The sequence below is a fragment of the Micromys minutus genome (genome assembly GCF_963924665.1).
Source record: "Micromys minutus genome assembly, chromosome: 21".
NCBI lineage: Eukaryota > Metazoa > Chordata > Mammalia > Rodentia > Muridae > Micromys > Micromys minutus.
The window spans coordinates 22,561,389-22,573,999 of record NC_137956.1 but is presented as its reverse complement, the minus strand read 5'-3'; the positions used below and the strand labels follow the sequence as shown (position 1 = coordinate 22,573,999).

General features: G+C 46.6%; 1 protein-coding gene across 2 annotated transcripts in view; it reads left to right on the top strand.

Moving 5' to 3' along the window:
- Nucleotides 1–12,611, top strand: part of TBC1D2B (TBC1 domain family member 2B) — a 65,937-nt gene that overhangs the window by 13,255 nt on the left and 40,071 nt on the right. The window contains exons 1-2 of one of the 2 annotated variants that reach the window (XM_080934633.1): nt 4,343–4,369; nt 7,365–7,518. In XM_080934633.1, the coding sequence (XP_080790759.1) occupies nt 7,383–7,518 (136 nt within the window). In that variant the 5' untranslated portion in view covers nt 4,343–4,369; nt 7,365–7,382. Of the gene's footprint in view, nt 1–4,342; nt 4,370–7,364; nt 7,519–12,611 lie in introns of those variants that run through there. The other variant, XM_080934632.1, reaches the window with a different exon arrangement.

Sequence of the window (12,611 nt, the reverse complement as noted above, 5' to 3'; positions counted from 1 at the left end):
ATTTTTAAACATTTGTTTATTTTATGTGTGTGAGGTTTTGTTTTGTTTTGTTTTTCTGCCTGCTTTGTATATCTGTGTACCACGAACATACCCAGTACCCTCAGATGTCAGAAGAGGGTGTTAGATTCCCTGGAAGTAGAAATATGAATAGTTGTGTGCTGTCTTGTGGGTGCTGGGAATGGAAGTATGTCCTCTGCAAGAACAAGTGCTCTTTGCCACAGCCCTGCTGCTTTCTGTTTTTAACCATGCTCATGGAGTAGAACTGTGGTTGCAAGCATCCAGTGAGAGCACCTGTGGACTGGTGTTCTTGCTCTCTCAGCACCAGGGTACCATGCCTGCATTCCAGAGCTGAGACCCTGTGCATCGCTGAGTCTGTGGCCTCTAGTGTGCCCCTAAAATCAGCACAGGGTTTTAAATGAAACTTCAGTGCTGTTCAGGGTCATCAGCCTTTCAGCATTTGAGAAAAAGCCATAGAGGAACTTCTGTTTCCTGCTGAAGTACAGAAAATGGAGTTTGTCTTAGGCAGACTCTCGTCCTCCTCGAGAGTGGGACGTGCAGACTTTGAGTTTGAGAGTGGCGGACACTGGCTGAGAGCTGGGTAAGCACACGGTCCTTGTCAAGTCAGAGCATCACCTGGGATCCTAATGTGATCCCCATTTCACCAATGAGGCATCCAAGGCTTGGGTCAGTGAACCTCACCCAGCTCTCAGGCAGGGCTGTGATGATGCTTAGGCTTTATGGGTAGGCAGGTAGATGATGCTATATGGGGAGAGAATTGCAAGGGTTAAATGACTGTGAACAACAAAATCTTAGTGCCTGGCAGTTGTTTTATTGACAGTGTTACATTACTGACGAGCAAGTGAAGGTGGCTGGGGAGCCTTACTTCATTACAGTTTTGTTTTTAAAAGAAAGTTGGTGTGTGTGTTTGTAGAAAAATGTTCAAAAAGAAGTATGCCAAAGTGTTGGAAGGGACCTATTTTCTTCTTTGCCTTCCAAATTAATCACAGGAAGGGGTGGGGGGAAACAGAGACAGAGAGAGAGTGTGTGTGTGTATGTGTTCCTATTGCTTTCAGAGAACTGGAGTTAGGTTCCCAGCACATACACGGCCACTAAACAACTATATATAACTTCAGTTCCAGGGAATGTAACACCAGGCACACACTCATACATACAAAATAAAATTATTATTTAAAAAACCTGAAATCTAAAATGTGCTTTTAGGCTAAGCACTTGGGAGGCAGAGATAAGTAGATCTCTGAGTTTGAGTCTAGACTGTCCCACATAGAGAGTTCCAGGGCAGCAAGGGTGAAATCGTCTTTGAAGGGGGGGGCACGGAGAGAGAGAGAGATTAAAATGCACTTTCATAAAATTACAGAAGAATCAGGTTTTTTTTGGGCAGACAGAACTGCACTGGGTCTGGGCAGAACATGGATTCCCTCAGCGGAGCAGCCCTAGACTCCACATCAGAGCTTTAGGCTTTCCAGTTTAGTTCTAGCACTTTTAGTCACATGGACATTTTCTTTGCTTGCTTACATTGAGCCTTTAAAAAGACTTTCTGTTCCAAGAAAATCGAAATGTGAGGACATTCCTTCCATGTTGCTAGGGGAGAGATTCAACCCTGTGACTATCAGCCTGGAGCCAGCCTCCTAGAGTTGTTGGGGGAAGAATCAGTGACTTGCAGTTTGAAGTCTGTCCTAGCTGTCACTTCAGGGCTCAGTCCTACAGGAGTGTCTTGTTTTTCTTATGCACTGCACTACAGCTCACTTCTGGGAAGGACTGTGCCCAAAGCAGACCTCACTGCTTGCTGTCCAAGCTCTGCCAGAACCTTCCCCATTGATCTCTGCTCTGCTCCATGGCTCTGTAAGTCCAGACCTTCCTTTGTCTCCTTCAAAATGCAGTAGAAATCTAAGTATCTCTTGCCTCGAGAGGCAAAAGGAGACAAACAGCCTTAATGAGGTAGACATTTTCTTGTAGCTTAGAGTATTTTATTCTACTCATTAACTTAGCAAGTTCACTAACTTGTTCATCTAATGATTTGTATCTAACTTATTAAATCTTGAATCAAATTTGAAATAATTCTCCACTATGACAAGCTTCTCATGTAGGTTGTAATTCACCGTTGTTGGTATCAGGAAGTGCTTTCTCCTCCAGCAGCTCTGTCACCTGCAGGTGACAGGGACCCATGCATCTGTTGCCATGGCAATGGCCATCTATTACCAGCATACATTTGGTTCAGCTCCCACCTTCACCTGGGAGCAGTTATGTCACAGTTTAAATAAAAGGCAGACCCTCCTGCCCGTGCCCCCCCTTCTCTCTCTCTCCTCTTCTTGTCTCCGTCATCCCTAATAAGCCTCTTGCACATGGGACTGTATCGGCATGGTGTGGTCTGTTCAGGACTATCTATCACAGTGGTGATGTCACTTCTTTCCAGATGTTTAACTGGTTAATCCTTTCTCCACTGGTTTGACTTAAATACTTGTTTATACACTTAGCCATGTATTTTTGGTTTCATTGTTGTGACTTTATAATATGCTTGATTGAGGCAGGACACTTCCATGCTTCTTGTTTCAGAGTGAACTTTGGAAGCGTTTTATCGTCTCTTTGCCATGCTTGGAATCCAGACCAGACTTCTTCAGTCTGGAGAATGAAAGATATCTCAGTGATAGAGCTGGTGTGTGTGTGTGTGTGTGTGTGTGTGTGTGTGTGTGTGTGTGTGTGTGTGTGTGTGTGTATTATTAATCTTCAACACTAATTTATTCAGAAAGCAGCCAATTTGAGAAGACAGTGGATTAACATGCTAAAAAGATGTCTTTTGTCTTACCTCCAATCAGCTCGGCATTTTATGTCAGTCGTGATAAGCATGTGTCTAGTTGTCTGTTGCTGGGTAGAAGAAAACATTTGCTTTCTGAGTGTCTCAGCAACAGGAATCAATTGGGTCTTAGGATCTGTGTCCCTCAGGCTAACTGCTAGGTGGCGTTGTCCCATTTTCATCTTTAGGAAGTCTTGGGATCAGTTCCTAGGAGTGGGGCCACGGGTGAAAGAATCACTATCGTTTCTAAGTGTTAGGGGTAGGGAGACAGAGACATGCGCCACATGTTCAGGGTGTGCGTGTACGTGTATATATTCATACAGAGGCCAGCGGACAATATTAGCTGTTACTCTTTCTATACTTCCCCTTTCTCTCTTTTGTGTGTGTTTGGTTTTGAACAAGGTTTCTCCTTGGCCTGAAGGAGGTTAGATGTCTAGCCCGCAGGCCCCTGGGATCCCCTTAGCTCTGCCTCCCCAGAACAGGAATTACAAACATGTCACTGATGCTGCTACTTTCCTTTTTTCTTTTCCTTCCTCATTTTCATAATGTGGGTTTAGGGTTCAAACCCAGGCCTCCGTACTCCCAAGGCAAGCACGTTGCCAACCCCTCCCAATTACAGAGTTTTGATAAGTGAACATTCTCAACTGGAGGACTGGAGTCCCAGGGAGTGAACAGCTGAGGCGAGGCAGTCACAAGCAGAGACTGCTGACAGGGGAAGCCCAGCTCCCTGGCTTTGCTGCTAAGTCCTCAACCAGGCTCCCCAGTAATATGTCCTACCGGGGTGAGCCCTTATGAGAGGTCTGCTGAAAAGGTTTGCATAGTTAATGACTTAAGAGCCTAAGTCAGGCCGGTCAGTGTTATATAGTATACATCATATCTAGACTGTCAGCATACAACATGGCCAATAAATTCTTTTGACACTTCTTATCTTCATTATTAAAAAAAAAAGGGAAATTTCTGCTGAAACCAACAACCTTGGGATTAATGATTTAGTGTAATATTATTTTGAGCACCAAGGTAAAAGCTGTATGGGTTGGAAGAAGGGCAGTCTCTGGAGTCCTCAAGAGGAAACAGAAAGCCAGGGCCTGAGTCCTCTGTGAGTGAGTGGGCAGCAGCTGAAGCATCACATGGTTCTTCTTCACATGTCAAGAACAGTTGCTCCTCAACGGAATGATGTGTGCCAGACATAAACAGACACGCCATTCTTGATATCATGGCTCCTAGAGGCATTGCATGGCTACCATGCCACAATTGTATCCACAAAGCCCTTATCTGGCCTCTCACAACCATCCACTGTACAGGAGACAACCAGGATGGTTGCCCAAGGTGTGTGGTTTGGGCTGGGACCACCCAGTTGGATTTGAGAATGTGAGCCTTCTTGAGACCACAGCAATAACGGAACATAAACCGGGAACATATTTGTCCTCTCATCGGTGAGACCGGCACGTTCAGTTTGTCTTAGAGAACAATGGAAGAGTCACTAACCCTTCATCCCTTCTTCTGGCTCATATCCTTTCTGCCCTTCTTTGACATTATGCTCTGAGCCTGGGAAGGGGTAAGGTAAGTGTCCCATGTGTGGCTTTGCATGTTTTGGGCATTCATTTTCAGTGCGTGGATTGATTGTGAGTCTTTGTGGTTACTGCTGTGCACTGCAGAAAAGAAGCTTCTCTGAGCACAGGCGACATAAACAGACACGCCATGTCCACTCCATCCCTGTGAATATGTGTACATGCATGCATGCTTGCAGGCACAATCACACCTGTGAAGGCTCACACGTGTGAGCATGTGGAGACTCAAGGTTGACTCGGACTTCTTTCTTAGTCACTCTTGTTTACTGAGGCACAGTAACCTGAGTGCACAGACTCCGCCTAGCCCCGTAACCCAGCTTTCTCTGGGAAAGGCTCCTGTCTCTGTCTCCTGAGTGCTGGGATTACAAGAAGTTACCACTCTTTACATAGGTTTCACACAGGTTCTGCAGAGTCAAACTCTGGGGCTCTGACTTACACAGCGAGTATTTTACTCCTGAATCATCTCCCTGGCCCTGATTGCTAGATTTCTGAAACTCAAACCCAGTTTTTCATGCCCTGGGTTGTCAGTCCTGGGTTCTATAAGAATGCAGGCTGAGCAACCCATGGGGAGCAGGATGGTAAGTAGCGCCCTCCCGGGGCCTCTGCTTCGTCCCTACCTCCAGGTTCCTGCGCTGACTTTCCTCAGTGATGGACGGTGATCCGCAGTAAGCTGAAATAAGACTAGATTCAGAAGCTTTCGAGCCTTCAGGTGGTTGGTCCTAATCCCCGGGCTACGTGTGTAGGGATCCTTCTTTGGAGCTGTCACCCCACCCGGTGCTCTCTCTCAGCTCCCAACCTTCTGTGGAAACAACTGATTGTTTTCTTTTCTTCCTAATGGGCCGGACTCCGGTCGCCAGGAACGGACACGGGCTCGGTGAAGGTTGGGGAATGAGTGGGTGAGATGAATGCTTGGCTGACAGCGGAAAGAACCGCCCCCACATGCTCACAGGTCCTAAAGCACGCGCTTTTCTTTACCAGGCTAGAGTCATAGTACCTGGAGGCTGTCCTAGAGAGTAGCAGTTAGGCCTACAGGCCATGCATGACCTGAGAAGCATGTGTCTGACATCTGTTCTCCACATGACAGCATTGACAACGTTCCCACAGTTAGCATTTCCCTTTTGCATGGAGTGGCCGGCTATGTGACCAACACTGTTATTTGCAGCTTTGTTTATAATTTGGTTCCCTTGTGTCTTGGTTGATTGTATATGCACACACATATGTGTGGTGTGTGTGTCTGTAGTATGTGCACATTTGTGATGTTTATGGGCTCCCATGTTGTGCATTACTTCAGGGAGACATCAAATGCCCTGCTCTATCACGGTCTACCTTATTCACTTAGGAAGATAGGTCTCTTCCTGACGAGACCGGTACCAGCAAGCCCTCCTGATCATCCTGCCCCACCCTCACGGTGCTGGGGCTCCAGGCAGCTGCAAGTGACCATGCCTGTCTTTTTACATGAGGTCAGGTAATGACGTTAGTGCAGCACTGAGCCATCCCCTCAGCCCTTGGTTGATTTTTTTTTTTTTTTTTTTTTTTTTTTTTTTTTGTACTCTTGTTACAGAGTGAAATAAATTCTTTAGGCACCCAGGTCCGTGGGTTTGGACCAGTGTATAGAACCATGACTGCCGTAGTGGTTGTGATACAGGATAATCCCATGATCCCTGTTTCTCTGTGTTTGCCCCTGGTCGTCAGTTCTTCTTTCACCCTCAAGCCTCGAAAACCCACAATGTTGCTGTCCTTACGTTAGTCACTTTTGGTTGTTTGAAGATATGATATGTGACCTTTGTGGCCCGGCTTCTCTCACTGAGCAATATGCAATGATAGTCATATGTTTGCTCCTTTGTTTACCCATCCACCAGACAATGTGTATTCTGGGTTGCCGGCAGTTTTTGGCAGCTGGGAATAAAGCCTCTATAAATGTTCACATATGAGCTTGCGGGTGCAGTTTTCATTCTTCTGGGACACGTGTGAGAAGTGAGGCTTTGCTGTCATTTGACGACTGTATATTTAACGTCACACAGAACTGCCAGGCCGTCCTTAAAGTAGTTGTATATTAAAAAGATCATTGTATATGTCCACCACAGTTTATGAAAGTTGCCGTTGCTTTATACCATTGCTGATACTCAGTACTACACAATGAAATATTAGCCATTCTGAGCTGAGGACAGTGGACATACATGTAATCACGTATGTAGAATTTAGAAGACTGGGACAGTATGGTCATAGTAAGTTCAGGAGCAGGCTGGGCTACATAGAAAACCCTGTCTCAAACACTGAGTGATTAGCAACGATCTAATCCCTGCCCCTTTCAACATAGGATGCTGTCTGAGCCGGAGGGTGACACAGATGTCCTGTTTAGTGCTGATAACTCTGCCACCATTAATTCTTGGTATTTTGACCAGTTATGCTTCCTCATTAACTGCCACCCACGGCTATGGGAAAGTTCTCTAACCAAGGCTGAGAACAGCACTAATCTGCAGATATGCATGTGAGTGTTTGGAAGGCAGTGTAACACATGTGCAAAACAATAGTAGTAAGTTCCTTTCTAGAGCCTATGAGTGCCTCAGCCAGGGGCTCTTGACTAGGTTTATAGTATGAGGCACGGGTTTCTCCAACCCTCAAATTCTAACAAGAAGTAGGGGGCTGTACCCATCACAACTATACCAACACTGCACCCGTGAGCATATTGTACCTTACAGGTTGGTGTTGTACCTCGTAGGGTTCACTTCTGGGCAATAGTGGTGATGGCTTTTCTCCCCCAGCAGACTGGCTCAGCAATATAAAGTTTAGATGACAGGAAGAATGCTTCTGCTCCATTTCTTTGTTCTGCATCTGAAGTATGTGGCTGGTTTCTCAGCAGGAGAGTCTTAGCCTTGGGCTCTCTTGGGCAGCTAAGCTGTTCTCTTCTTTGTGCCACCCGCTCCCTGTGTACGGGTTATACTCTTTATGTTGCTGGTGGTTCTAACCAAGTTTCCCCTCCCTCCTAGGCTCCTAATCGTGAGCTCATGACTTACTGGCTACAGGAGCTTCAACAGAAACGATGGGAGTATTGCAACAGTCTTGACATGGTGAAGTGGGACAGCAGGACTTCCCCAACGCCAGGGGATTTCCCCAAGGGCCTTGTGGCCAGAGATAACACAGGTAAGACCTAGGTGGAGGGCGCCATATCTGCTCTTTCCTGGTAGCCATCTGACACAGCAACTCAAATCAGTCGTGCGTGAAAATGAATTTAGAACGAACATAATGACAGTCTTCAGTCCACAATGGCAAAAGCTCGGGGACAGAGCCACTTTCAAGGTTAGTCCACTTTCTACCATAAATAAAGATGAAGTACGCTCACCTATGCATTCATGCTTGGGCAAACGTCCTGAAAGCTTGCATCTTGAATGTGCCAGGAGAGGAATCTCACAGCATCCCACTGGTTTTACCTCTAGTGCTCTTAGGGAAGCCGACCAGCCAAGCACTGGTTCTGGGTTATTGAGGTCCTAGGCCATGTTATCCTAGTAATTTCTGACCTTTTATACCCAAGAGAATGCGCTTTTGTACTTGAAAAGAAAAGGTTAAACCTCAAGATCTTCTCATGATTGTTGATTGTATTGAGCCCTCTAGAAAAAATGAGTCAGTTATGTGCAAACCGCCTTTCTGACCTACCTCTCCCCCTCCAAAGGCTATAGGGTGAGGCTGGGTTTTGTGTCTCCTTCCTGATAGCTTGTTAGAACAAGCCTGGAGCTCCTAAACCCTGAGCTGAACTCAAAAATGGCCAGGTCATCTTATTAGCAATTTTTAAACTATTTGGAATTATATTTATGGGGGTGGAGAGATGGCTCAGCGGTTAAGAGCACTGACTGTTCTTCTAGAGGTCCTCAGTTTAATTCCCAGCAACCACATGGTGACTCACAACCATCTGTAGTGGAATCTGATGCCCTCTTCTGGTGTGTCTGAAGACAGTGATAGTGTACTCATATAAGTAAAATAAGTATATCTTTTTTAAAGTTATATTTGTGTGTGTGCAGTACATGCATGTGTGTGCATGTGTGTACATGCACCTGTATGTGCTGCAGTGAGCCATGTACGGGTCGGAGAGCAACTTGCTGTCACGTGTCACTTTTCTCTTTCCACCGTATGACTCCCGGAGATGTCATCAGCTTCAGCAACAAGCACATTTGCCCACTGAGATGTCTGCCAGCCGTGTCTTAGCACTCTCCGTTAGATTGTTTTGAGATAGAGGCTCACTGTGGTTAGCCTGGAACTCACCACGCTGACCTTAAACTCAGAGATCCACCTACCTTTTCCCCTGTGGTGCTGGAGTTAAAGCTACTTGACACCATGGCTGGCCTGTGCTAACACTACAAAGGAGTACACATTCACACTGAAGCCAGTACCGGGTTTGCTCTAGCACTTCCGTGAGAAGCTGTGGTCTGCACTCCATTACAGCGAGTGGGACCCTCTGCTCAGCAAAGCAAAAGCAGTGCCGTCTGAATTCTGTGCACGTAGCTGCTGCCTTTTCCTGGGATCATTCACCTCCTTAGACTCTCGAATTTGCCAGCCTTGCTTTCCTGGTTGGGTGTGGGGTTTTGGTTGGTGGTGGTGGTGGTTTTGTTTTTGGCAGACTGTCTGTCTAGTCAGTGAGAAGACACTGCATATGCTTGTACCTGTGAATGTTTTTCTACGAGTCCTTGTCATGGAGTCTTAGCATTCTGATTCTCCTAAGAGTGGAAGGGTAGCCTTTATATTCAAGTGCACGTGGCTTCCTGATGTCTGAGGCTTAGTTTGGTTTGGGTTTCTTTTTTATTTACAAATTAACTTTTATTTTCATTGTTCTAGGCTAGCCTTGAACTCCTGATCATCCTGCCTTAACTTCTGTGTGCTAGATTACATGTTTGCACCACTACATAGGTTTATGAGGTGCTGGGGTGTATGTATGCAAGAGCTCCAGCAGCTGAGCTGCAGGTTTTTTTTTTTTTTCCTTTTACTGTTTTAATGATTTTTTTTTTCAGACAGAGCTTGTGTAGCCCAGGCTAGCCTCAAACTCACTTTGTAGCTGAGGAAAATCTTGAATTCCTAATCCTCGTGCCTCTTCTCCCAGACCATAGACTGAGGTATTTAGAAGGCATCATTAGCATTCTTTCAGTGACAAGAAGCTCTACATCAGTTTCATGGTCACCTAGAACTTGGGAAAGAAACTGTAGGGCATGGCCAGCCTCCACTAATGGCTTTAAGATCCACTTACCTTCACTGTGAGGACACAGATCACTCCTCCCCAGCAAGGATTCACTCAGGTGTGTTCCTGAGAGAAGGGCAAAGAGATGGCACCTGGTCTTGGAGTCAGTTCCTCTGTCCTGTCTGTTCTGTCTCCTGCTTTGAGGGTTCCAGCTGTGGGAGCTTAGAGTTTGTGCCATGCTGTTTGCTCATTCAGCAAGTGCCTGAGGTCCCCAGTTTCTCCCCTCAAGGGTTCCTGTCAGCCAGAGTGTTTGTGCAGAGGAAAACAAGAAGTGTCAGGGGAAATGCAGGGCACCTTGAGCCCTTCCTTGCATGGGCTGAGCTCAGCATTGGCATTGTTGGGGCCTCTCTAAGGACACGGTGGCCAGGGACAGCCAAGCCAATGCTAGAATGGACTAGGAGAGCCTGCTGGCTGGCCTTAACATTTGAGGTTTTTATCTAAAGCCAGAAAGTGAAAATTTTTTTAAGTAAAAAGTAAAGAATACCAGGGGGTGGAGAGATGGCTCAGAAATTAAGAATGCCCACTGCTCTTTTTAGAGGATCTCGGTGTGAATCCTAGCACCTGTGGATCACAGCGCCTGTAATTGAGTTCCGTGAGATCCGAGCTCACTCCTGGTCTCTGGGAGCAGCAGATACACAACAGATACACACATAGATTCTGTTGAAGAGAAGACTGCATTTCAGACCCTTCCACTGAATCCTCGGTGGAGAAGAACTGGTTAAAAGATACGTCTGTGGTTTCGTAGAAGTGTCCTGTAATTTTCTGTAGTTGTTCTGTGGTTACCGGCCACAGACTTCAGACTTTGGCCTAAATTGACTGGAAGATGGCCGTTTTTCATAGCACTGCATTGCATGAAAAATTAAACATGTCCTGCTGTCTCCTAGGCAGCCAGTCATCTCTCCCAGCCCACACACGGAGTCTGAGTGTCTACCCATTCATGACCCCCCAGGCACCTGAAGTCAGTGTGGAGAGAGATATGTGCATGGGAAGCCAAGTGCTTACCTTGGTTCTGTCTGGAGGCTTGTGGGCCTAGCATGAAGTCTTGACTCTGATATTTACTGGTCATCGGGCTCTGAGCAGGTCCCTTTCCACTACTCCAGAAGTGCAGGCTATGCCATGAAAACAAAGTGTGTCCACCCTCCACATCGCAAGGACACACACACACTCGCCTGATAATGTGATTTTGAATGGGTGAGGATGTATTTCACTACATTTGGTAGGAAGCTGGATTAACAAGGACATTACTTTTTCTCACTCACGGGCAGTTCAGAGCTGCTGTTCTGACCCCTCGCACTCACTTGCAATGTCCCATTCTTAGGACTAGGTTTCAGATCCACACTCGCTGTCTCTGGGATGGCCCTCATGTCACAAGAGGGTGCTTTCACAGAAACCTTCAGCTTCTCATTAGCAGTGACTCTCATGTGGCAGTTCCTTTTGACCACAGCAGATATCTAGGCGGGAATATGGGAGCTGAGTATTTCAGCTGAGCCCGTGGCCATCAAACCTTACTCTTAAGCAGGGGTGAATAGTGGGCGGCGCTGTCTGGTAACTGCATGTGTTCCTGTAATTGTGCCTGTAGAGGAAGAGACTTACCTGTGTGGTTTTTCAGTCAGGCATTAGAAAGTGGGGTGACTCTGTGCCTCTTTGTGTGTTTTGTCTGTTACCCCTTCACAGCTTGGCTTCTGAGTTGTGCCTCAAACACCTTCCCCATTATCTGCTGGATTTGGTTGGGTAAGGATCTAGCTTCAGATAATTACTTTGGAAAGATACAAATCAACTGCCTACATACAGAGGCCTTTGTAGCCACTAGGAAACAGTGTGTGCCTGCAGGTTTTCCTAGAATTTGAGAATCCACACACTGAACATGGATTCAAGGTACACCTGTTTTACCTCATTCTCCACGAGACCGTTAGAGAAGAAGCAGAGACAGTGGGACCTTGCTGCTGGTGAGGCTTCCTGAGAGTCAGGCATGTGAAGGCGGTCATCACCCCTGTCCTCTGCTTCCTGCTGTGTGGGACAGTCCAGGGGCAGGAGACTCTCTCTTGGGCTCCATGGTAGTGAGCTGATTGACACTATGTGAATGGTATTTCTTAAGAAAAAGGGTATTGTGAAAACAGTTCGCGGTGACCACGCATTTCCTCTGCGAAAGCACATCACCTCCTGTAACTGTCACACCTTCTGCAGGTCTGTGTGATTACGAGGATTCAGTAGCATAGGCAGAGGTCCCTCTGTGGTCCTCAACCTTGTTAATGGTGTGACCCTTCAGTACAGTTCCACGTGTTTCGGTGACCCCAGCCCTAAGATTATTTTCTTAGCTACTCCATAACTGTAATCTTGCTACTATTCTGAATCATAATATAAATATCTGATACACAGGGTATCTGATATGCAACCCCTGTGAAAGGGTGAATCAACCACCCCCACCAAAGGGGTTTCAAGCCACAGGTTGAGAACCACTGCCTCTAGACCTTTGGGCTGCATGGAGGCATGTGGGTGGAGCACAGAGCTGGAGCACCACAGCCACAGTCCTGTGCATCAATCAGACTCGAGTGTCTGTGTGTCCCTGTTTGTGAAATACTAGAAGATACTGTGCAGTATCTTACGTGCATGCTAGGGTAGTCAACAGTGTTTATTCTGAGAAGCTCGCATCACCACCAATCACCACATCTCAGCACCCTCTTTAGGAAACAAGAGAGAGGACATAGCAGAGATGTGTGGAGGAGCCTCTGACAGGAAACTGCCCAGAGCTGGCCAAGGTTTGGTCCATGGAGGCATCCTGAGTCTGTTCAGGTGAAGGCAGAGGTTGCTGTAACTATAGATGGCATCTGGGGCTGAGATTGCTGAAGAACAGGGAGGAATGGGAGAGAAGAGAGGGAAGATGAGTGATGCTCCTCTGCTAATTCAAGGAAATTACCGGGAAATGACAGGAAGAAGGAAGTCAGAAGCCATGAGTGTGAACCCATTGAGAACTGTGGAAGCCTCGGCCACCTCCTGCATCATTTCTTCAACCCAC